We start from the raw sequence: 26,990 nt of genomic DNA on the forward strand, positions 1-26,990 counted from the left end.
ATTTCATGATGCATTGCACTTCTGCAAGGCACCCAGTGCCAGAGGCAGCAAAACAACCTACGCCATGATTGACTGTAGGTACTGTGTTCTTTTGTTTGTGCCTTATTCTGTTTTCAGTAAATAGTAGAATGATGTGCTCTACCAAAAAGCTATATCTTGGTCTCATCGGTCTAAAAGACACTTTCCCATAAGGATTTTGGCTTACCAATATACATTTTGGCAAACTGCTGTCTAGCTTATGTCTCTGTGTCAGCAGTGGTGTCCTCCTGGCTCTCCTACCAAAGAGTTTAATTTAATTTGAATGTCAATAGAGAGCTTGCGCTGACACTGATGCACCCTCAGCCTGCACAGGACAGCTTTAATATCTTTGGAACTTGATTGGGGCTGCTTATCAACCATCTGGACTATCCTGCCTTGCAACCTTTCAGCAATTTTTCTCTGCCATCCACCCAGGGAGATTAGCCATGGAACCATGGATTGAAAGATTTTTGATTATGTTGCGCACCATGGTTAAAAGAACATCAAGATCTCTGGAGATGGACTTGTAACCTTGAGATTATTGATATTTTTCAACAACTTTGGTTCTCAAGTACTCAGACAGTTCTCTTCTCCTCTCACTGTTCTCCATGCGTAGCACACACAGACACACAATGCAAAGACTGAGTCAACTTCTCACCTTTTTATCTGGTTTCAGGTGTGATTTTCATATGACCCACACCTGTTACTTGTCACAAGTGAGTTTAAACAACCATCACAATCTTGAAACAAAATTGTTTATCTACAATTTTGGAAAGGTGCCAACATTTTTGTCTTACCTATTTTGGGGGTTTTGTGTCAATTTTCTGTGTTTTTTTTAGTTGTACTAATACACACAAAGACAATAAAAATGTGCATAACAAAACGTGTAACTGCAATAATTTTCAGAGAGAAATACTTCATTTTCTGGAGCAATTTCAAGGGTGCCAACACTTTCGGCCATGACTGTATTTTATTTACAGAAGATTAAATTATTCCAATATTCAGTCCTACAGGGGCTCATACAGATGTCAGTTTTTGATGTATGAGTTTTATCAATAGTTTTAACAGATAGAATTCGTACCTATTATAGTCTATAGTGCTGCTCACATGCTCATGTATTTTTGTGAACTGAGTGGTCCACACCAAATCATGGAGACATGTTTGATATTGATCTAGTCAGAGACCGCTCAGTAAGAAAAAAAAAATGTCCACACTCGGATTCCATCCATGTGTTATCGGTTTTTCATTGACTATTTAATAGGAGAAGCTTGAGAAAACTCCATCAGTTTAATTTTGTATGCAAGAAAAACTGATGAATCTCTGTAGGTAAAAACTGACGAAAATCTGGTCCAAAACACTCATACGTTTTGGACCTTTTTAGCATACAAGAAGAAAATTACAGAATGAATTCTAACTGTCCATAATTATAATTTGCACGGCCAGTAGTCTCAACAGTGGCTTATGTAAAAGTACAGAGAATATTTCCATGAAACATCAGAAAGGATGAAAATTTTGTAAAGGAAAAGCCAATAATCTAGGAGAAAAGTTTACTTTTTATTGAATGTACTGGTCATATCCTACATTTGGTTTCCGAACTACTGGAAAGCCACAGGTTGCACTTTACTTGTACGGACTGGTAATGTTCAGTGTCTCCACATGATAAAATAGGCAATGGCTAATTTACAGATTCAGTAGCTAATGCATAGCTAGCTAATAAAAATGTATAGAGAGTCATTTCTCAGAATCTAAAAATATGCTGTCTTGGTAAAAATGCTAATTGCCTTCAGATAAAAGGATCTCTCTATGAATCTTCTTTGTAGCTACCATGGCGGTAATCACATTGTGCATAATAATATAATAAGCTCAGCAAACAATATAAGAATTTATACATGTAGAAGGAAAAGATAAAGGACATACCCTGCCTCGTAGAAGTTCATATGCTGTAACGCCTAAGGACCACCAGTCAACAGCAAAAGAATAACAGATTTGACCTCTTGGGTAGAACATTTCTGGAGCTGCAAAATCAAAGAAAAAAATAAAACTTCCAAACCTTTGTAGATAACAGAAAATATTGCTAGAATGGGCAATTTTATTGCATTAGCTAGGCACATGTAGCCTGCTGGCACAGTAGTCTCACTGTGATACCAGGCCATGGGCTTTTTACAGCTGTATGTAAGGTTTAGGCCGGGGTCACACTTGCGAGTGCAATGCGAGAAACCCGCACGAGTCTCTCGCCTCAATACCTGGCACTGCCGCTGGCGGTTCGGACCAGAGCATTCGGCTGCATAGAAATACATGCAGCTGCACACTCTGGTCCTGAGTGCCGGCGGCAGTGCCGGGTATTGATGTGACAGGCTTGTGCGGGTTTCTCGCATTGTACTCGCAAGTGTGACCCCGGCCTTACTCTAGGAATCTGCCCTTGACTTTACTTCTGTGCTTCTACTCCAGTCATTTCCACCGCACCAGAAAACATGACGTCCTGACCACCAGTCCCCTGTTCATGTAGCCAACCAGTGGCTTCAGCAATCTGGTGACAGGTGTCATGATTTAATATTTTCTTGGGTGATAGAGATGGCTGTAATGGTGGTGCTGGAGTAGGTGGCAAGTTCAGGATGTAAGTCTACCTTCTTTTCGAAACATCCCTTGCTAAAAAAGTAAAAAACCCTTTTAAAAAGAATTTATGAATTCTAACAAAATATTCCTGGAATAGCAAAAATAATAACGTACAAAGGGAATAGGAAACTGAGTTATTTGCATGAGAAACTGGACCTACAGCCATCAGCTAATCATGATGATGGTTTCCACCTGCCAAAAGGTAAGCAAAACTTGATATCATACCTGTCCCAAGGTTTCTTTTCGCCATCACAGTGTAATGTATTGACATGATTGATAAAATGTCACCATGTCCTTCAGGAACGTAATGGCATTTTTGGTTTTGGCATTATTTTTGTGATCAGTGACTCACAAGCTCCCATTGATGTTAACTTTAGGACAATTCTAAGATGGTTAGATGAAAGTTGTTTAACTGAAAAATTACTTTTATGTAGTTTGTGGCTATATGCAAGTCTGTTTTTTTTTATTTTTGCCAGTAGTAGACTTGTAACAGCATTAAAACATACTACATACAGTAGATTATTATAGAGCTCTCTTAGACTTGATGAAGTTTGAAAACCAACGTCAGAATGGCTGTACAGTCCGTTTTGAGCATTCCCCTCCTGATATCAAAATTAGCATTTTAATATCAAACTTTTAAACTATTAAATAGGATAATGTAGACATTGTTTGCCTTGTCTTCGAAAGTAAGTGCAACAGCCTCATCAAGTGTTAAGGTAAGTGCACACAACGTCTTTTGCAGGAGCATCTGCTCAGAAACCCCCCTGAAAAAGCACTGAAAAAATTCTAAAAAGAATGAACATATGGAATGCCACAATGACTTGCTCTTTGATCACATGCTCAGTTTTTTTTATCTTCATTTAACCGCTAATGGCTTAGAAAGAAGCAAAGTGGTTAAAAGAAGTGATCTGATTATTCGTTGGGCATCTTAGAAATATGTCTGTATTCCTATTTGCAGCTGATGGGCTTTACTATTTCCAGTATATGGGTCAATATAATTAATACTGGTGAATTTGATGATTTCAGACTCCGACGACTGGCTCCACTATACACCTAGAGAGTTATCATTACAATGGTGATGTTGGTGCACTATTAGTTGATCCCCCATTGTTTAATGAGACCTGGCAAAGACAGCAGACAACACAAATCACTGAAGGCACAGGTTGGCTTTATTTCAGCTGATTTGTGAAGCTGCTCTGGCTCTGCAATGAAGATGCTACCACAAGTGATGTACCACTTCCACTTAATAGCAATCTGGGAATTAATAAAAAAGGCCTTCAGCATCAATAAAGGATGCTGACACTGATTTGTATACCTACTTAACATACAGCTCAAGCTTTAAGTAGTATTTAAAGGGAACCGTGCCATATTGTACAGGCAGTCTGTGAACAGCATGGTATAGAAAAGGAGAAACTGAGCAGAATGATTTATAGATTTGTTGGAAAATATTCAGTAACCTGTATGGTCCTACTAGTGACTGACGGTTATCTCTACATGCACATACAAGAAAAAACCAACTACTGATGTACCAAAGAGAACCAGAATAATGGGAATGTATATATAAAAACTAAAATAGAGGCAAAATATATATAAAATAAGCCTTTATTAAAATTATGGCCAGACAACAACAACGGCAATATATGAAAAAACGTACAAAAAATGGCAAAAAAAACGCATAATACATAAATGGTTAAGTGTCTGTACTTATAATAATATCACCACTATAGAATAGAAAATGTTAAATGAGTCATACGGTATATAATGATCCCTATATATAGCAACCAAGAAACATGGTAAGCACAATAAAACCAAAAATAAAATATAAGGGTCAATAGTGAAAAATAATATATATATACCCAAGATTAGTGAGAAACTAATATATATACGTGTATACATATATATAAGTGATTAATGTGCACCAAAAATTTTTTTTTATATATGTGTATAAACAAATGATGGTAAAAAGAAAAAAGAAAAAGAAATAAATAATGTGCGCCAAAAGGTAGCTATGTAAAAGCTTATCATGAAAAGCACTGTATGGCAGAAATGAACCAGGGACAGAAGCCAGACAGCACATGCGCTAAACAATGCCGCATAAATAAAATGGGCCACATTAAGTAAGACCTAATATACCTGGCAATGGCTAATGAAGCGCTTGCACAGAAGATGTGTGCCCAAACTATGCAGCACTATACAGCACAATGCACTGCCTGGAGAACAAATGCTGAGGCAATAATCAGAATAATAAGCTACAAGGGCACACCGCAATGGGACGCCAGAGAGTGGTGAAGGCGGTGTGCCAAAAAGAACGCGCGTTCTTTTTGGCACACCGCCTTCACCACTCTCTGGTCATTCATTCTCTAGGTAACCAATCGTGCTATATTGCGTTATATAGTCAGGACAGTCTTTGCTGCATGGGCGTCCCATTGCGGTGTGCCCTTGTAGCTTATTATTCTGATTATTGCCTCAGCATTTGTTCTCCAGGCAGTGCATTGTGCTGTATAGTGCTGCATAGTTTGGGCACACATCTTCTGTGCAAGCGCTTCATTAGCCATTGCCAGGTATATTAGGTCTTACTTAATGTGGCCCATTTTATTTATGCGGCATTGTTTAGCGCATGTGCTGTCTGGCTTATGGTTTTGGCCCATTTCTGCCATATAGCGCTTTTCATGGTGTTTTTTGTGCCTTTTTACCATTGTTCAGCGCATGTGCTGTCTGGCTTCTGTCCCTGGTTCATTTCTGCCATACAGTGCTTTTCATGATAAGCTTTTATATAGCTACCTTTTGGCGCACATTATTTATTTCTTTTTCTTTTTTCTTTTTACCATCATTTGTTTATACACATATATGAAAAATTTTTTTTGGTGCACATTAATCACTTATATATTTGTATACATGTATATATATTAGTTTCTCACTAATCTTGGATATATATATATTATTTTTCACTATTGACCCTTATATTTTATTTTTGGTTTTATTGTGCTTACCATGTTTCTTGGTTGCTATATATAGGGATCATTATATATGACTCATTTAACATTTTCTATTCTATAGTGGTGATATTATTATAAGTACAGACACTTAACCATTTATGTATTATGCGGTTTTTTTGCCATTTTTTGTACGTTTTTTCATATATTGCCGTTGTTGTTGTCTGGCCATAATTTTAATAAAGGCTTATTTTATATATATTTTGCCTCTATTTTAGTTTTTATATATACATTCCCATTATTCTGGTTCTCTTTGGTACATCAGTAGTTGGTTTTTTCATACATACCGGATGGTCTGCCATCCATTCTTTGGAAGAAACACATTGGTCAATTATTAATTTACTAATTTTTATTTGGCTGTATAATTATTTATATTATATATTTTTGCTGTTTCTTTTTTGTTTTTTTCTTATGCACATACAAGGAAGACTGTCAATCATCGAGTAGGACCGCCCACTGGACTTGTATAAATATAGACACCAAGAACTTGAGTGATAAAATACGAGTCCAGTGGGCGGTCTTACAAGTGATTAACAACTATCTCTGCATGCATAGTCACAGTCATGAGTAGGACTGCCCACTGGACTCATATTTTATCACTCAAGTGCCTGGTGCACTGCAGGATTCTGCTCTGCCCTCAACAGGGCAGAGCAGTGCTCCTGCGCAGGAGCCACGACAGGAAGGAAAGAAGTCCTGACATCACCGTCAGAAGAGCCGGACTGTACCGCCACACCCATCGGACCGGAACAGATGCCGGGGTGAGTATAATTTAACTCTTTTTTCTTCTCTTTCAGGTTACATCGGGGGCTTATCTACAGCATTACAGAATGCTGTAGATAAGCCCCTGATGGCAGTGCCGGCAGCTCATATTCGAAAAAAAGGGGTGACAGATTCCCTTTAAAAGGGCAGAATACCTACCCATGTAAGGTTTTGTACCAGCAACAGTTGTAATCTTCGTACCTTGATTGACCAGGGTGGCAATATTAAAATCGGTGATATGTACATGCCCTTTATAAATACAAAGAGAGTGAACGTTTTTAGAATTTTTGCAGTACAATAAATATGAAGCATATAATTCCTAAAAGTCACTCATACTAATGAAAATTAAATACTAAGCGCAGCGCTACAATTTTTAACTAATGAAATGGACAGTAGTAAATTGGGGGATATAAAAAGTGTCACATCTTGTCCCACAAATGATACCACTGACGGTAACTTACAACTGTGTCTGATGATGTGTCCATAAAATAAAATAAGAAAAAGTACAAATGGTCTACATCTAAAAAATGACCACAAAGAAATAAAAAAAGGTGCTTGTGTAGTCATTCTCTTTTTTTTATTTTTCTGTTCATGGACTTGTATGAGAACGTCTCTTTTGCGCATTGAGCTGATGTTTTTATTGATAGCATTCTGGGGTCTATGCAAATTTTTGATCACTTTTCATTGATTTTTTGGGGGATTGTGAGAACTAAAAATTTTTCATTACATTTTTTTTCGATATTCCATGTTAACTACATGGGGCAAATATTTTTATACCTTATTAGCCATGGCAAATACACACGACTTTACTAAATATATTGGGTTTTTTTCACATTTCACTATAGATGTATGGAAAAAGGGAGGTCTTATTTTTATAACAGAGAGAGAGATTTTACAGTTTAAAAGTCCATGTGCCCATTGTTTTCAATGGGGTTCTGGCTATGGTTCATCATTGGGTTATCCTAACCGAACTTTTGAATAAGTTCAGGTTGGGTAGCAGATCCGAATTTCCATGGGTCCGCTCATCCCTAATCTCCATCCCGCCACCCACCTTTGATTGACAGTTCTACCTTTATAAAGGCAGAGAAAGACAAAGTATGAAAAACAAATAGATGAGAAGGTGCACTTAAATATTTGTCCACATCAAAGGTGCGCCAAGTATTTGTACTTGGTTTCAACAGTCATTTTGTGTTATCCGACCGACATTCTTTAAGAAGTCAAACTGATGCAAAATTGCAATCACATTACGATTAGGTTTTATTGGGTTTTGACAATGTAACCCACTGGTCTCTGAGGATGTCTTAGATCCATGGTCAGGGCAATAGAATCTGTGGGAAATGTGAGTGCAGTCCCATGCCCATATACCCATCATACATATTCGCCATCCCATAGTCGAGTGCCCATATACCCATCACACATCCTTCATCTCATAGTCCCATGCCCATATACCCATCATACATATACTCCATCCCATAGTCCCGTGCCCATATACCCATCATACATATCCGCCATCCCATAGTCTCATGCCCATGTACCCATCATATATATCCTCCATCCCATAGTCCAGTGCCCATATACCCATCACACATCCTCCATCCCATAGTCCCGTGCCCATATACCCATCATACATATGCTCCATCCCATAGTCGAGTGCCCATATACCCATCACACATCCTCCATCCCATAGTCCCATGCCCATATACCCATCATACATATTCGCCATCCCATAGTCGAGTGCCCATATACCCATCACATATCCTTCATCTCATAGTCCCATGCCCATATACCCATCATACATATCCTCCATCCCATAGTCCCGTGCCCATATACCCATCATACATATCCGCCATCCCATAGTCCCGTGCCCATATACCCATCATATATATCCTCCATCCCATAGTCCAGTGCCCATATACCCATCACACATCCTCCATCCCATAATCCCGTGCTCATATACCCGTCATACATATCCTCCATCCCATAGTTGACTGCCCATATACCCATCACACATCCTCCATCCCATAGTCCCAAGCCCATATACCCATCATACATATTTGCCATCCCATAGTCGACTGCCCATATACCCATCACACATCCTTCATCTCATAGTACCATGCCCATATACCCATCATACATATCCTCCATCCCATAGTCCCGTGCCCATATACCCGTCATACATCCTCCATCCCATAGTCCCGTGCCCATATACCCATCATACATATCCTCCATCCCATAGTCGAGTGCCCATATACCCATCACACATCCTCCATCCCATAGTCCCATGCCCATATACCCATCACACATCCTCCATCCCATAGTCCCATGCCCATATACCCATCATACATATTCGCCATCCCATAGTCGAGTGCCCATATACCCATCACACATCCTTCATCTCATAGTCCCATGCCCATATACCCATCATACATATCCTCCATCCCATAGTCCCGTGCCCATATACCCGTCATACATATCCTCCATCCCATAGCCCAGTGCCCATATATCCATCACACATCCTCCATCCCATAGTCCCGTGCCCATATACCCATCATACATATCCTCCATCCCATAGTCCAGTGCCCATATACCATCACACATCCTCCATCCCATAGTGAACCATTATGACATCATAATGAGCGGCGGGGCTTGCAACCTATGATGACATCAGCGTCGCCATGGCAACCATTATGACATCATAATGAGGGGCGGGGCTTGATACACACTTTTTCCCCATTATGTAGATAGGGGCAAAATTGTTTGGTGAATTGGAGCGCGTGGGGTTACAATTTCGCCTCACAACATAGCCTAGGACACTCTCGGGGTCCAGACGTGTGACTGTGCCAAATTTTGTGGCTGTAGCTGCGACGGTGCGGATGCCAATCCCGGACATACACACATACACACATACATACATACATACATACACACACTTGAGCTTTATATATTAGATTATAGCGCCGTTTATTCCATTTCGCTTTACATGTGAGGAGGGGTATACATAATACATACAAGTACAGTAATCTTAAATAAAACAAGTCATGACTGGTATAGCATAAGAGAGGACCCTGCCCACGAGGGCTCACAATCTACAAGGGATGGGTGAGGATACAGCAGGCGAGGGTAGAGCTGGTCGTGCACCGGTTTGGTGGATCGGTGGTTACTGCAGGTTGTAGACTTGTCGGAAGAGGTAGGTCTTCAGGTTCTTTTTGAAGGTTTCCATGGTAGGGGAGAGTCTGATATGTTGTGGCAGAGAGTTCCAGAGTAGGGGGGATGCACAGGAGAAGTCTTGTACGCGATTGTGGGAAGAGGAGATAAGAGTGGAGTACAGAAGGAGATCTTGTGAGGATCAGAGGTTTCGTGCAGGTAAGTAACGGGAGACGAGGTCACAGATGTATGGAGGACTCAGGTTGTGGATGGCTTTGTATGTCATGGTTAGGGTTTTGAACTGGGGTCTTTGGCTAAGTTCACACATAGCGGAACTCTCGCGGAAATTACAGCGAGAGTTCCAGAATTCCATTCCACGGGAAAATTGCATTTTAAATTCCCGCGATTTTCCCGCGGAAAAACTAGCATTTTGCAAGCGTAATTAGCTTGCAGAATACTAGCGTTTTCCAAGCGATCTGTAGCATCGCTTGGAGAACTGATTGACAGGTTGGTCACACTCGTCAAACATAGTGTGTGACAAGTGTGAACAACTTTTTACTACTGAGGCTGCCTATGCAGCCTCAGTAGTAAAAGATAAAATGTAAAAAAATAATAAAAAAATAAAAAATGGTGTTATTCTTACCTTCCGACGTCCCGCGCAGCCTTCCCGCCTCTCTCCACGCTCCCGTTCCCAGTAATCCTTTGTGAAAATGCCCGCGATGACATACGTTCTCATGGGATCGCGATGTCTCGCCGTAATTCACGATGACGTCGCGCGAATGACCGTGAGACTTCGCGATTCCGCGAGAACGGACGTCATCGCGGGCATTTTCGCAAAGGCTTACTGGGAACGGGAGCGTGGAGAGAGGCGGGAAGGCTGCGCGGGATGTCGGAGGGTGAGAATAACAATATTTTTTATTTTAAATTCTATTTTTTACAGGGATATGATACCCAAAGCCCGGCGGACAGTCTCCTCTCCTCCGGATCGTGGGTACCATCCACAATTGTTCTGCTTACTTTTTGCATGGTGTGCACAGCCACATGCGGGAAGTAAGCGGAACAATGCATTCCTATGGGTGCGGGATCGCCGCGATTCCGCAAAATTAATGAGCATGCTGCGTTTTTTACCGTGAAGCGATTCCGCCGTGGTAAAAACCGCAGCATTAGCACAGCATTGCGGAATCCCATAGGAATGCATGGGATGCTTATTTTTCGCGTTTTTGCGGCAAAATCGCGTGGTTAAAACAGCCGCGGAAATGCGAAAAAAACGCCACGTGTGAACTCAGGCTATGGGTAATGGGGAGCCAGTGCAGGGATTGACAGAGGGGGGAGGCCAGGGAATAGCAGGGGGACAGTTGGATTAGTTGGGCAGCAGAGTTTAGAATAGATTGGAGGGGTGCGAGGGGAGGCCACAGAGCAGGAGTTTACAGTAGTCAAGGCGGGAGATAATGAGGGCAGGGAATAGGGTTTTTGCAGATTCTTGGTTGAGGAAGGTACGAATCTGTGAAATATTTTTGAGTTGAAGTCGGCAGGAAGTGGAAAGGGCTTCGATATGTGGTTTGAAAGAGAGATCAGTGTCAAGGAAAACCCCGAGGCAGCGAGCTTGTGGGACTGGAGAGTGGGCCGCTGTTTACTTTAATGGATAGGTCCGTTGGGGGGGTCACATGAGATGGGGGAAAGATGATTAATTCTGTTTTGTCCATATTAAGTTTTACAAATCTAGCGGAGAAGAAGGATGAAATAGCAGACAGACATTGAGGGATTCTGTTTAGTAGGGAGGTGATATCTGGTCCAGAGATGTAGATCTGTGTGTCATCAGCATAGAGGTGATACTGAAAGCCATGAGATTCTATGAGCTTTCCGAGGCTGAAGGTGTAAATGGAAAAGAGCAGGGGCCCTAGGACTAAACCTTGCGGGACTCCGACGGATAGGGGGCGTGGGGAGGAGGTGGTGTGCGAGTGGGAGACGCTGAATGTCCGGTTTGTTAGGTATGACGCAATCCAAGATAGGGCCAAGACTGTGATACCAAGAGATGAGAGAGTCTGTAGTAATAGGGAATGGTCCACCGTGTCAAAGGCAGAGGACAGGTCCAGGAAGAGAAGGACAGAGTAGTGTCGCTTGGCCTTGGCGGCTAATATGTCATTGGTGACCTTAGTTAGGGCAGTTTCAGTGGAGTGGTGTGGCCAGAAGCCAGATTGTAATCGGTCAAGGAGGGAGCAAGAAGAGAGGTGGGAGGATAGTTCAAGATGGACGTGTTGTTCCAGTAGTTTTGAGGCATAGGGGAGAAGTGATATAGGGCGATAGCTAGATACAGAGGATGGGTCAAGAGAGGGCTTTTTGAGGATAGGTGTGATTGAGGCATGTTTAAAGCTTGAGGGGAAAACACCAGTTGTTAGTGATAGGTTGAAGAGGTGGGTTAGGGTTGGGATGAAGACTGTGGTGAGTTTTGGGATGAAGTGGGATGGGATCAGGTCAAGTGCACAGGTAGTGAGATGTGATCTTGAGAGTAGAGTGGAGAGTCGATCTTCTGTGATGGTGGAGAAGTTGCTTTTGGAGGAGGAGGGCAGGGCAGTTAGGAGGAAGGGTACTGGGGGTTGTTGACCAAGACTGTCTCTGATGTTATCAATCTTCTTCTTGAAAAATAAGGGATTATTATTATTAAAAATTATTCAGGATACTCTCCAAGAATGTGAAAACAGAGCTTCTTTATTCAGAAACAATCAGGAGCAATATATGATAAGCTTAATAGATCAGGAATAAATCATTTGTGTGTCTTTGTAGAGATCTGTGCAGCTTCTACAGCAGGCTGCTTTTCTCATACACAGACACAGGAAAAAAAAGGAAATACAGTCACATGCTATCCCTGTGTGAGCCTCTGGGAGTTTTTCTTTAACCTTTTAAACAGCATACAAATCTAGCAACTGAACACTTAGACACAGGAATGGAGTTTTTTTGTTGCACTAAACATATTCCAACAGCGGGACTGTCCTGAAACGTCAGGGTTTTGTCCCGACTGGATCAATGACTGACAGTCATTGATCCATGGCCCTTCTTTTGAGAGGCGGGGCCGCATCTCTCTGCTATTAAATAAACTATTCCCTTCTCTTGTTCTCTGGTCTCCCAGAGACTCAAACTTGACATCTCAGGTTGTCAAGAAGCAACTGCAGCTATGAACCCCAGGCCATAATGATAAACATGGGATAATTTTGTAATCTTAGGCTGTATTGCAGGCAGTGAACCAGAAGCAGATTATACAGGTACATAGATATACATTGTAAATAGCAGTGTCTCTATGTCCCGGTATTCTAGAGGTGAAGAACAGACACATTTTTTGTTCCTGTAAAACAATTAAAATTAATAAAAAACTATTAGAAAATTGTAATTTCTTTTTTGTGAGTCTCCCTGGGACTTGAACCCACACCCTCTATAAGTGCATGTACGTCACAGGATCCAGTGACATCTCTGAGAAAATTTAGTATATTTGGTCTGCAGCCACTAACCCCACAGGCAGATTATACAAGTACATAGAGATCCATCTGTATATAACCGTGTATTTCTATGACCCCATTTACTAAAGGGAAAAATATTCTTACCATAAAATTACAAAAAAAAATAATGTTATTGTAATATGCTTTTTTAAAACATAACAAACATCAGAAATCAGCAAATAACAAGGACATATTTGGTGTCCCTGTAATCGTAATTATTCGAACAACACAGAGATCAGATTATTTATGGGGATTGATAAATGGTGTAAAAAATTGTGCAATTGATATTTTTCTCTAATAAACCCATAAAAAAATAATACAGTTGAAATGCTGAGGCTGTGTTCAGACGTAGCATAAATGCTATGTTTTTTGAACTGTGTTTATTTCTGCAGGTGTCCGCACCACACGACAGACTAATAATCTCTGATTATGCTTGCTGTGTTTCTTTTATGTGTTTTCGTCCATATTTGATGCAATTTTGGATTAGATGTGAAGTTACATTTTTCATTCTTTTTTAATGCTGCAGAAAAGTGTTGATTCTGCTCATAAAAATACAACGGCGCTTTTTTCTTCTTGCGTCTTTTTCAGGCTTTACATAGAAAGTCTACAGAGAAAAAAAGCACCTTGACCTAACCACAGAGTTCAGCAGCATCCTTAAATGCACCGAGGGTGAAGTTTTGATAAAATCACATTTGTTTTGCTTGGACATTTAGGTTGTCTTTACATGTAGCATAAATGCTGCATATTTTCCGCTGCTTTTTTTGCACAGAAATTTAGCTGTGTTTAACTGTCCAAGCAAAGTGGATGTGATTTCATAAAAACTGCACCCACAGTGCGTCTAAAGGTGCTGCTGAACTGTGCTGTTTTTGTGCTTTTCTTTCTCTAGTCTAGAGGCTTCTATGTACAGCGTAAAAATAAAAAGAACACATGTAAAAAACTGCAATTACTTTCTTGAGTGCAGAATCAAAGTTATTTGGTACTAAAAAACATGGGTTCACATCTGCAGCCAAAATGCAACAAGTAAGGGGAAAAGGCATAAAAAATGTAGCAAAGATCCAATAACCATAGAAAATGGTTATTGTCTATTTTGGTGTGGACACCTGCAGAAAACAAAAAAACACTGTATTTATGCTGTGTGTGAACACGGCCTTTTCGACACAAAAAAGCCAGATGTCATATATCTTACTTAAAGATGACAAAGTTCTGGCTGCTACAAATGTGAATGAATGAACATAAAATAAATCCAGAGGTCCCCACTGGAGATGAACAGGACGCACAGATGACATCGCACCTGCCCAGGCTAATCTAAAGTCATGCTGGGGACATCAGAAAGTAAGAGATTTGTAGACTCCTGTCCATCTGCTAGATAGTACTGTACTGCATGCTGGACTGGAGTCCATTGAATCAATCCAATTATCTTTAGTCCCAACTGTCCCGGATACAGCGGGATAGTCCCGGATTTGGGTCTACACCCTGCAGCCTCGGGCGTCTTCCGAATGTCCCTCACTGCTACTGCTCCTCTGACATCTTCTGCCAGTGTAAATGGGCATGGATTAGGGTGTGGCTAGGGGCGTGGCCAAAATTTGCTGCAGCGCGCAAATTGGTATTGGATATTTTATAATAAACCTAAAATCTTTTAAATATCTTAATGGTGTTTTTACATAATTGAAAGTTATACCCTAGTATTAGGATAGGGGAAAATTTAGTTCTCACGTGGGATCCGACCACTGGAGTCCCCGGCGAACTAGAAAATAGTGATTGTAGATCCCTGTTCTCATGATTGGACCAATTAACATAAAAACCTAATCACAAAAGGTAAGCACATAATTTTTTTCTTTCCTGAAATATATTGCCATACAGAAGCCATGGAGGCTCTACAGCCCTATATATTAAAAATGTGTAAACCACATATGGTGTATACATGAGGACTATATTGGGACAAAAGGGTCACTCACATTTTTTATCATATATACAAACGCATAATCCCTTACTTATGATTTACCAGTGTAGGAAATAGTGAACATTTTACTATCTAAGGCTACTTTCCCACTACGAGCTTTTGGTGAGTTTTTGATTATGTAGATTTTCTGCCCCATATCCGCACCTATTAAGTAAATTAGGTTACTTTTTTCATTGCATTTTTAGTACTTTTTTTAAGCGTTTTTTGATGTTACGTTTTTTGTCTTTCTCTGATGTGTTATGTTATAAATAAAGCTGCTTTGTTTTTGATTATTCCTGGTATTTGGTGTTGACAAAACTTTATTGATATCGATATTGATATCAAGTGGCATATAAAAATTTGGGCAAACCAAAAAATGGGAAATTTGCATCACCTGGCCTTTCCTAATGATGATAGTGAACAAGCCATAACCCTATCAAGCTAATTAAGGTCTTAAACCTTGGTCAAAGTTATCTGAGCGCACAAATCTCCATGGGGGCCCACATTTTTGCATTGACCCATTTTCATTTTTGTAATTTAAAATGCAAATATGCTGTATATATATATATATATATATATATATATATATATTCTGCCTAGATTGCAAAGGAAATGTGTCATCTTTAACGTTAGATCTTTTGGAGATCGTTTCATCTTGAACTTGCTTAACTATTCATAGGAGCAGTAATTTTGACCAGGGGTGCCCAAACTTTTACATGCCTTTGAAGATATTTCATAGTACAAGGCCTCATGTACTCACATCAATGACAAAAATGATGGCTGCAAAAATTATACGAAAGCAAAAAATATAGCGTGTCATTCAGGGGTTCTCCATGATGAAGAAAATATGGTGCTTTCTTTCAGAAAAAGAGTGACCCTTAATGATGGGATTGCCCATGATATTGCAGTTCAGTTCCATTCACATGAAAGAGATTGGGTTGATACTGCACTAGACAACCTATGGTCAATAGTGTCACTGTTTTTAAGAAAATCTGCTTTGTTTTTCTAATCCCAAACAGCCCCTTTAAAGCCTGGTCATAGAGTTGTTAAATCAAAAATGCAACAAACAGTAAATTTAACGCGAGTTACAGATAGATCACTGTGCTCAATAGAGAAACAGAAAAAAGTCCATAATTATACCGTAATGCCTGACCCTGTTGGCACCTTTGAAATTGCTCCAGAAAAGTATTTCTCTTAGAAAATTATTGCAATTACTAATGTTTTTTGTTGTACACATTTTTATTTCCCTTTTTATGTATTGAAACACACAAAAAAAAAAACAGAAAAAAAATTGGACATAATTTCACACAAAACCCCCAAGATGGGTTGGACAAATTTTTTGGCACCTTTCCAAAATTGTGGTAATACAGCTTTGGTTCAAGCATATCATGCTCACTTCTATGTGAATTGGGTTGATCCTACTCCAGTGACCCCATCATCGAGATTGGCGCGCAAAACACCAGTCATGGTGAATCGGCGCCAATATGTTTACTTGCCATCGTTCATTGTCAGTTCTCGTGCTCCACTTATGTTGCATTGACGATGACGTCTGTGGAGCTCTCTGCAACCCTGATGAATTTTGTTTCCTTATCTTGAAAACGTTTTCGGTATTGTGTCATGAAGAATGGAATATTAAGCCATTGTTCTGTTATACAGACACATTTATGTCTTTCCTGCTGGGCTAAGTTCATACCAAATATTCTGTTTCCTGCACAGTACATGGATAAAATAAAAAGGCTTGGTTACTTTGAACTATTACTTTTTATGTTTTACTACTTTTGCAGAATAAAAACAAGAAAATTGTTTGCATTATTGACCTTCGTCAAAAAAAATATTTTTTTTTACGCATGAGCACATTAAGTATTTCTTGGTGCAATTTATCCCAGCTAAATTAGGTACACGTCTTTTTCATTACTGTTTTTCTGTTTTGTTTTGGGTGGGTGTCGTGGTGCAAGAAGAGTAAGGAAGGAAAAGCAAAGGAATAATTTTGTATTGATTGCCTTTCTTTTCTTTTCTCTTAAGTATATACTGTGTGGGATAAACAACCTCATTTATACCATGGGTTGTTATTTATAAATGTATTTATAAATGTAATTAATTTTGTATGACTAATTTTTAGGTTTTTTTTTACGTATTTACATTTTTTTTTATGTTATTATGCCAGCTCTCTGACTTGATGCAGGCTTGCATGCAGAGCCTTCATCTTTCCCAGCAGATAATGTCTCTGTTATTCAGCCATCATCTGCTTTTGATGATGTTAACATGTTAAATGCCACAGTCAATCTGTGATAGTGGCATTAAACATGAACCAGCAGGATCGGCGCAACCGTAACGTGATCGTGGGGCACCGATAGGTTCCAATGAAAGCCAGAGATCTACTGAAGACCCCTGTGCCTGTCGTCACGGTACTCTTGTGAAAACTAGCCTGCCACGATCCCACCTGGTACCACCAATATGTCACGGACCGGGGGATGTGACCTTTGGCTGCACACGGCTATCACAGGCACAGGGGGCTTATCTTAGTTATCCCACCGCTGGCACCATGTGATAAAAACAGCAAGCTAGTCTTGCCCTAACAATTTATTGCAGGGGGGTTTATTTTGGTTATCCCACCACTGCCACAATATGTTACAAGCTGTCGGGATTTATGGATATCCCACTTTCCCACTTCCACTTTGGAACTTGCAGTTCTCCGGTGCCCCCCTTACCCTCAGGTCAGTCAGGGAACTACACATAGGATAATTGGTTGCCGGACGGGCTGCTTGTTGTGCAGTGGCTATTAGGCCCGCTTGCAGTGATGGAGTTATAAATGCTTTGGACGCAGCCACACAATCAGCTTATAAAACCTGCTCAGTCACTGCCAGCTAGGCCAACCAGGCAAATAACACACTTCGCTACCACCAGCTTCAGATTTCTCTAATTAATATTAAAAATTAATAGAGGGGTTCCAAGCAAACACGAATAAGTAGCGTAATTAGCTTATAGGCATATGAATTCGTCGTCACAGAGCAAGGAGGCAGAACTAATAAATTTTATAGTTTATTCCCAAAAGATGGGCAGTGTTTACAGAAGTTAAAAAAGGTTTTATGAAATGAGAAAATAAAATATGTATTATATGATTACAAATAAGAGGGGTTTAAAAGCAGAGAGATACACTTACATATTGCTTAGATCATTTCAGGCAGAACCATGCTGGGGGTGGAGCCAGATATCGTAGTTCATGGATGATGTCTTGTGGCACAGAGCTCCCAAGCAGCAACTAACTAGGGGGGCACAGTTGCAGACTTATAAGTCCGGGCTTGTGACATCACCAAAAGGGTGTCACAGTCCAATTCTTGGATGTGTCAGATCCAGATTCCCTCATTTAAATCGTCAGGTAAACCTTTTTTTTTTCCTTTCAGGCTTTGGGGCTTAATATGGGTTTTTGCCCCCGGTGGCCACAAGTGTCATCACAGCCTGATAGGTTTCTTTGTTTTACCTTTGGCCCCCGGTGGTCACTAGGGTTAATACATGTTTTCGGTCCCTGCTCATGTGACCGCTCCTCCTTTGCTATATGAGGTCAGCTGTCTATTAGCAGGTGTTGGTGATAGCAATGATAGCAAAGCTTTTCCTTTTTGGATTCCAACCATGGTGAAGGGAGCAGCTGGCTGAGGTGTTAAGCCACTGCTGAAACCTGATGAGGTGGGCAGCTGGCTCTGAGGTTAGAGCCACTGCTGAAATTGGTGTTGAACTCTGCCTGCCCGGTGTCCGCAGCAGAGTGAGATGGTGAAGGTGGCAGCAGGCTGAGGAGACAAGCCACTGCAAAAAGTTAATCTGGTGATGACCTCTGCTGCCTGATGAATGCAGCAGAGCAAGATAAGTGTTTTGGTGATTTCCCCGTTTGTATTTTTTCCTTGGTGTGTATTAGTACAGCTGTGGGGACCAGTGTCCACAACACCCAGCTCCCTAGAAAGGGATAGGTGCAGGGTGAGCTAGGGACACAGGTATCCAGCTCGACGACAGGTGAGAAGCCTGTATAGGGAATGCTAGGAGTGTTCAGGAACACTGCCTCAGGGGAGTGCAGGAGGTCTCCACGTCCCCGTTCCCTATTGCAGGGCCCACTGTTGTAACTGTTTTCCCTTCCCCTTTGTCTTGTTGTTTGAGTTACCGGTCTGCGGGTCGTGTTCCACACAGGACAGTTACATGTGCCAGTCTTGTTGTTTCAGTTACCGGCCTGCGGGTCATGTCACACAGGACAGGTACATGTGACAAAGGGACTGGCTGGTGACGGTCCTCCCCTTTCTCAAAGTACAGATTTGGGTCCTGAAAACTTATAACCATCATATCTGGGCTTGAGAACCTAGCAGAATATCGGCAGAACTATCATTCATCTTATATTGAAATTAGCTTTGTAATGACATAAAACACTAGCTGTTTATTCCGCTCTGTTCAGGAGAACTCCGTTTCTCGGATTCTGTTGATGCTAGAATTTAGCAAGAATCACTGTAGTGAAGCCCGATCGGTGCACATTATCAATATGTAGTTTACATATTTCTGTCATGGACTCGGTCTGAGGTACGGCCCCTTTAATATTTCCCACACTTATATCCACCACATGTGAGGACAAAGGAAAATCTTCTCCTGGCTAGTTAACATTCCTTGCAGTGAGGAGGGGAGGACAGGAAAGAGCTAATGTAGGGTTACAGAGAGCATGTGTGGAGCTTCAGATGCAGGCACAGAGCTGCAATGTGTGACAAGGGGGAAAGAAGAAGGGGGGGTCACCTGGCTCTGGGCTGCTATGAATAGAAGGGTCTGGAATGTTCCAGAAATAGGAGACAAACAAACAAAAAACAAAGCCAAAAAACAAATGGAATTATGCTTTTTTGCCATACTTGGAACTTTTTCCTTGCTTCCCAATAAACCACATGATAAAATGGATATCCTTTCAAAAGTACAATTTGTTTATCAAAAACGCAGGTACGCAGGATGCAGTGACGAGACGGGAGACGGGATGAACTTAAAATGTAACAGTATATATGCCTTTAGGGCTATCTTGAGCAACCAAACAAGCTATCAATAGTCATCCTTGCAGGTATCAAAACAAGAATACAGTGATAACACGAATACGACTAACCCGGCAAAGACCGGTCACTATAGGGCCGCGTAATGGCCGACTACGGGTCCTGAGTATTAACTACAACGTGTCACTTATCCTCTCTGACGTACGGCAGAGTGGTGGTTGGTGCTGCTTTGGCGTTTCAGCCGCTGGGCCCAGCCGACGAGGATCTGACGGAGGCTTCGGGCGTTCCTACGCCCAGGTGAAGTGGGGGCACAGCAGGCCCCTGAAGACTCCCTCTGCATTGCATAGAGAAGAAAATGGCTGTCGGTGTGGTGTTATCAGGCTCTGACGTGGCCCCTGAGTGTGCACAAATGATTCTCACTCTGTTAGGTTTCATCCTTAGGAAGAATTATTTTCTTTTTGGGGATGATTATTACCTACAGATTAGGGGTACCGCCATGGAGTCCAATGTGGCCCCCACTTATGCAAACATCTACATGGCGGTATTTGAGGATCATTATGTGTACAAATCCAACCTCTGGGGCCACGTTCGGGCCTGGTGGCGCTACATCGACGACGTCTTTTGCATTTGGGATGGGAGTTTTGAAGATTTATGTAATTTTCACATTGAGTTAAATGGGGTATATCCAGAACTGAAGTTTACTTTGACACAATCTTCTACTCAAGTCCAATTTTTGGACACATTGGTATATAAGGAAGGGAATGTATTATGTACAGATCTTTATGTGAAAGAAACTGACAGGAACAGCCTTCTGCTTTTTAGCAGTAATCACCCAAGGAAGATGGTGGAGTCTTTGCCCTGGAGTCAGATGCTACGAGTACGTAGAATAGTCAAGGATGAGGATAGGTTAAATGATAGACTTGATGAAATGTGTGAAAAATTTACCAACAGGGGATATCCAGGAAGGCAGGTCAAAAGATTCAAGAATAGGGCCATGAATTTGGCAGTTGACGATATTTCTCGGAGACGTGACAAGTTACCAATCAAACGGGTTCCTTTTGTATCTACTTATTGTCCAGTTAGTGATAGGATCATTGGGATTTTAAATAAACATTGGGATGTATTGAATAGGGGATTACCTGAAATCCCTGAGTTCACTATTAGACCTATTGCTTCCTATCGACGTGGACGGAATTTACGTGATAAATTGGTCAAGGCTGATGTGGGATCTAGTAAAATGTTGCGACAATTGACATTGGGTCCTCTGACTGTGGGTAATTTTCCATGTCTTGGATGTGCTTGCTGTGGGAATATGATCAAAGGGGATTGTTTTTTTCATCCACATACCGGAAAAAAATTCCTGATTAAGGAAAGATTTACGTGTTCCTCTAGTTTTGTTATTTACATGATCGTTTGCCCGTGTGGGCTAACATATATAGGGGAAACTACCATGGAAATTCAGGCACGGATTAGCAAACACAAGAGCACAATTAGAACAAAACTTTTGGAGCTTCCATTACCGAAGCATTTTTTGGATTGTAGACATTCTGTGAATCAATTAAGATTTAGGGTGATAGATGGTGTTCCACTGTCAAGGCGGGGTGGTGATAGGATTTTATTATTGAAAAAGAAAGAGCTGAGATGGATTTCGATCTTGGATACTCTTCAACCGAAAGGTTTGAATCTTGACTATAATCTGCAGATTTGCACTAAATAATCCATATGAGTCTTGACGTGTCATCCTTTGGTTTTTAACAGTGTTGATTGATTTTAATTATTTTTTTGTGTTTTTGTAGGAATGTTGCAGTGGAATGACTTGAGGACATGGGGATTGAATTTCCCTGAAGACTTGTTGGTCTATTGATGTTTAATTACATTGATTATCCCCATGCCCTCTTGCCCTCCCTCCCCCTTTTTTTCCCCCTTTTTCTTCTTTTTTTATGTGAACATGATAATAAAGTTTTTTTTGGCTCTAAAATTAGTACATTGGGTCACTCTATATTGTTTTTTAACACTCAGGTCTAGTTTCTGTTTACATTATGGGTTAAATAGACATTATGATGCGATTAGGCGATTGGTCATGCGACCGCTATAAATCAACTATAATCTAACTGTGTTTGGATATATAGGTTCTTCTAGGTTAGTATATCTAGAATGCTGCTGCATCGACCTGATTTATGCTGTGGTTTGTGTTGATTAAACGGCATTAGCCACGTGACCGCCCTTTGGATTGGGATACATACGTTGCGCTCTTTTACGCAGGCGCGGCAAACTTGGTTGACATTGTGGTCACCATGGTATTCCCGATGCACGAGTGCGCAAGCGCGAGACTTGTTTGATGTGACATCGCGATGTTTGTGGATAGAGGGGACGCCTGTGGGTTCTCTGTGCGCTGATGCGCATGTGCGGGCGTTTGATGACGTGGTGTCGCGGGATTTTGACTCCTGGGTCGCGATTGCTGATGCCAAGGCTCTGACGTCTTTTATCGCTTCTGTTAGATTGATGGGGATTCGGGAATGCTGGGAGCATTAGGTAATGTGTTGGTAACTACTATAGGCTATTGAATTTGGCGCCGATTTCAAGGAGGTGCTGTAATTGGCTATGTGTGGCTTTACTGATAATACCAGTTGCCAGCTTGTGATCTATTGGTTGGGGGTTGTTAGGACAACAGAGGATGCCATCTGATGATTGGCTATGATAGGGATGTGATTGGTTCTATTTTCTTTATACTGCGTCATGATTACATTTGTCTTTTTTTAAAATGATGTTCTGTACACATTATTATTTTTTTGTACAATGTATGCTATTGTATTTTGTATTTATATGTATTACTGTTGTTGTTTTGGGTGGTGGGCAATTCCATTTTGCTGATTGGCTCTTTGGGCCTATATAAGGACCGCCCTTTCCATTACTGTGTATGCTTGAAAAAGACCACTTGGTGGTTGAAACGTTAAAAGCATTTTATCATGGCTGAATAAATTTATATATTTCTCACCTGGATTGGATGCTGCTCCTCTTCGCTTTATTGGAATCCCTCTGCATTGCATCTCCCAGCGGAGGTGGGACGGCTTTGCCCGGGGACAGGGATGTGTAGTCCGCAGCCACCAGCTGCGGATGGGCAGCGTAGGCCGCGGAGGACAGTGACCAGGCCACAGCCTCGGGCCGAAGCTGAGCTGTGGGGGCCGCGGGTGGCATCAGACGGGCAGCACCCGTGGGCTGGAGTCGGAGCGGTCGCGGCCGCGGGTGGCAGCGGACGGGCCGCACCCACGGGCTGGAGCCGGGCGGCGGCCATGGGCGGCAGCGGACGGGCCGCACCCACAGGGTGGAGTCGGGTGGCAGCCGCAGGCGACAGCGGACGGGCCGCACCCACGGGGTGGAGTTGGGCAGCAGCGGCCACTGGGAGCGTGGTCAGGCGGTTGGTGTCTCTCCGTTGGATGGCTTGGTGCTGTCTCCCTTCTGTTGGTGGTGAGTCCCCCTTCATTCTCTCCCATCACTGCTCTGCTCTCCTTGCTCTGGTTCTGGCTCTCGCTCTGGCTCTCTGGCGCCCTCTAGCTTCCTTGCTCCTTCTCTCCTGCTCCGTCGACTGCCCTCTGCTGGCGTCCTCAGCCCCTTTTATATTAGCTCCTCCCCCAACCTTTCTAGAAGTCTCTGTGTTCCGTCCCCTAATTATGTCCGCCGGAAAGAGTCCCCCTAGGAACCTTGGTGACAGCCTCCGGACACACAGCGGCGACTCCTCCTCCTACAATGGGACGGAAAAGTAAAAAAAAGTTATGGCTCTGAGAATAAGGATACGAAAAAAAAAGTGCAAAAATGGAAAATCGCACGGTAGGGAATGGGTTAAAAGAGCCAGTGTTTGTTTTTTTAGATAACTTTTTACTGTATACTACACATAAATTACATTTTCACAATATTCTGAAGATATCAGTGCCATCTTGGGCCGGTGTAGTGAAAGCAATTGTTAGAATCTGCTCAGTTTGTGACTATCCGCCATTTTCTTGTAGTGTTCTGGCTGCTGGTCTTTTTCCCCTGGTGCTGGGTTTGCCTTTGGTCAGGTGATTGTATCACCTTTTATTAATCTGCACCTGTCTCTCATTCCTTGCTGGACAACAGTGTTAATCTGCTTGAAGTCTGGCTTAGAGCCTTGCTTTGCACTCTGTGTATTTAATTAGAGCCGTTCTGGGACCTCTGGTTCCACTAGCCTCAGTTTCTGTTTTCAGTTTGCTTCTGCAGCCTTCTTTGTGTTTTCTGTTAGGAGGTGACCCGTTTTTGTACCTAGCCCTTACATCTTTCAGGGACCCCCTTCCCCCTATCTATAGGTCTTCGCTTGAGATTAGCCTAGGATTGTCGGTGGGTCTATTCACAAGGAAGGGTTGCCCATTCCATCGTAGGGCACCAGCCTAGCCCCAGTGCAGGGTCAGTTTTCCCCCTCCTACCCTAGTCCTGTGCTGCAGAACCGTAACAGCAATGCCCTCTAAATGTCAAGAAATAATACAACTATGAAAATTGTCTAGAATCAAGAATACATTTTATTATTAAAAACATTTTAAAAGAGAAAGGAAACAGTTCTACCCTTCCTTCTTTTCTGTAAGTATCTAAGTATTTTGAATTCTATATTTCTTAGGCTACTTTTACGCTTAACGTGTTTTTGCTATCAAGTGTATCGTGGCACAGCCGTGTCGGTGCTCAAAAATAGGTTCCCATACTAGAACAATAATAAAGTAAACTTTTGGCACTCAACTTGAGAATAAACGAAGGATTTTATTTGCAGTCAAAGGCAGTAAACGTTTTGGTCAATACATCTGACCTTCATCCATACACAGACTGCTCATGAGTGGTCCGTGAATATGGAGTAGTAAAATAACACTGGAATGGAGAGCATCATAGACTCCTATGGGGGTACATTTCCCCTGCTGCGGAGGGTTATTCTGTTGTTTAGTAAGGTCCTATGACAGCTAGTTAAGATTACTGGGTATACCAAGTGTCATATCTTCACTAAATGAACGGGATTCATATACTGTAGCTTAACAAGCAGGATTCATATAGCTTAACAAGCAGCTAAACCGCTATACCGGGGTCCAATAAGGGAGACTGTAGTTGAATCTGTGATCTATTGAACGTACTGTAGGTATATAGATGGTGAAACTACAAACAGAAATACATGAACACAATCAGTGCCGGGTTCATAGAAATACATATATACACACAACATACATGTCTGCACTAATAGCTGAGCAAGGGAACTATCTACAGAGCCTTGCAAAAGTATTCGGCACCCTGGAACTTTTCAACCTTTTCCCACACATCATGCTTCAAACATAAAGATACCAAATGTAAATTTTTGTTAAAGAATCCACAACAAGTGGGACACAATTGTGAAGATGAAAGAAATTTACTGGTTACTTTAAATTTTTTTGGAAAGTGGGGTGTGCACTATTATTTGGCCCCTTTACTTTCAGTGCAGCAAACTCACTCCAGAAGTTCATTGTGGATCTCTGAATGATCCAGTGTTGTCCTAAATGACTAATGATGATAAATATAATCCACCTGTGTGTAATCAAGTCTCCATATAAGTGCACCTGCTCTGTGATAGTCTCAGGGTTCTGTTTGAAGCACAGAGAGCATCATGAAGACCGAGGAACACAGCAGGCAGGTCTGTGATACTGTTGTGGAGAAGTTTAAAGCCGGATTTGGATACAAAATGATTTCCAAAACTTTAAACATCCCAAGGAGCACTGTGCAAGCGATCATATTGAAATGGAAGGCGTATCATACCACTGCAAATCTACTAAGACCCGGCCGTCCCTCTAAACTTTCATCTCAGACAAGGAGAAGACTGATCATTGATGCAGCCAAGAGGCCCATGATCACTCTGGATGAACTGCAGAGATCTACAGCTGAGGTGGGACAGTCTGTCCATAGGACAACAATCAGTCATACACTGCACAAATCTGGCCTTTATGGAAGAGTGGCAAGAAGAAAGCCATTCTCAAAGATATCCATAAAAAGTATAGTTTAAAGTTTGCAACAAGCCACCTGGGAGACACACCAAACATGTGGAAGAAGGTGCCCTGGTCAGATGAAACCAAAATCGAACTTTTTGGCAACAATGCCAAATGATATGTTTGACGTAAAGGCAACACAGCTCATCACCCTGAACACACCATCCCTACTGTTAAACATGGTGGTGGCAGCATCATGGTTTGGACCTGCTTTTCTTCAGTAGTGACAGGTAAGATGGTAAAAATTGATGGGAAGATGGATACAGCCAAATACAGGACCATTCTTGAAGAAAACCTGTTGGAGTCTGCAAAAGACCTGAGACTGGGATGGAGATTTGTCTTCCCACAAGACAATGATCCCAAACATAAAGCAAAATCTACAATGGAATGGTTCACAAATAAACGTATCCAGGTGTTAGAATGGCCAAGTCAAAGTCCAGACCTGAATCCTATTGAGAATCGATGGAAAGAGCTGAAAACTGCTGTTCACTAGAGATGAGCGACTTTGCTTTTTTTCGGGTCGAGTCGGGTTTCATGAAACCCGACTTTCTTAAAAGTCAGGTTGAACGAAATCGGCCGACTATAGGGAAAAGTCGGGGTCCGACTGAAACACGAAACTCAATGCAAGTCAATGGGGAAGCAAAGTCGGCAGGGAGTGGAGGACAGTAAACACACCTACAGTGCCTATTTCAAAGCCAACGACATCAATTCTTATTACTTAAGCTTGTCAACCTTAATTTACTTTATAATAATAGTTACGCATTGAAAACTGGGGGTTATTTGGCTAAAGTTGTTGGGGGGGTAGGGCTGGCACCAGGTTTTCGTGTGCCCTGGGCCAAAGAGTGTCAGTGCGCCCTTTTAACACATACCACAATCCATAATGCTCCGATACGGCACAGAAATATAGGTATAGTACAATGAAAAATACTTCACTGCTTACATGAAATGACTGATATCTATTTTAAATTCTACAATAGCTCAAAAAACGGACAGTATATTACTCCATACACCACCACCTAGTGCGCCATACAGAATAA

The 26,990-nt window shown here is 41.6% G+C and overlaps 1 protein-coding gene across 1 annotated transcript in view; it reads right to left on the reverse strand.

Moving 5' to 3' along the window:
* Positions 1–26,990, reverse strand: part of STK32A (serine/threonine kinase 32A) — a 449,372-nt gene that overhangs the window by 34,180 nt on the left and 388,202 nt on the right. The window contains exons 7-8 of the mRNA XM_073575249.1: positions 6,543–6,632; positions 1,936–2,033 (exon numbers count right to left, since the gene is read on the reverse strand). Of these exons, the coding sequence (XP_073431350.1) occupies positions 1,936–2,033; positions 6,543–6,632 (188 nt within the window). The remainder of the gene's footprint in view (positions 1–1,935; positions 2,034–6,542; positions 6,633–26,990) is intronic.

This window comes from Dendrobates tinctorius, unplaced genomic scaffold (genome assembly GCF_039654945.1).
Source record: "Dendrobates tinctorius isolate UK_male_01 unplaced genomic scaffold, ASM3965494v1 ptg000043l, whole genome shotgun sequence".
Taxonomy (NCBI): domain Eukaryota; kingdom Metazoa; phylum Chordata; class Amphibia; order Anura; family Dendrobatidae; genus Dendrobates; species Dendrobates tinctorius.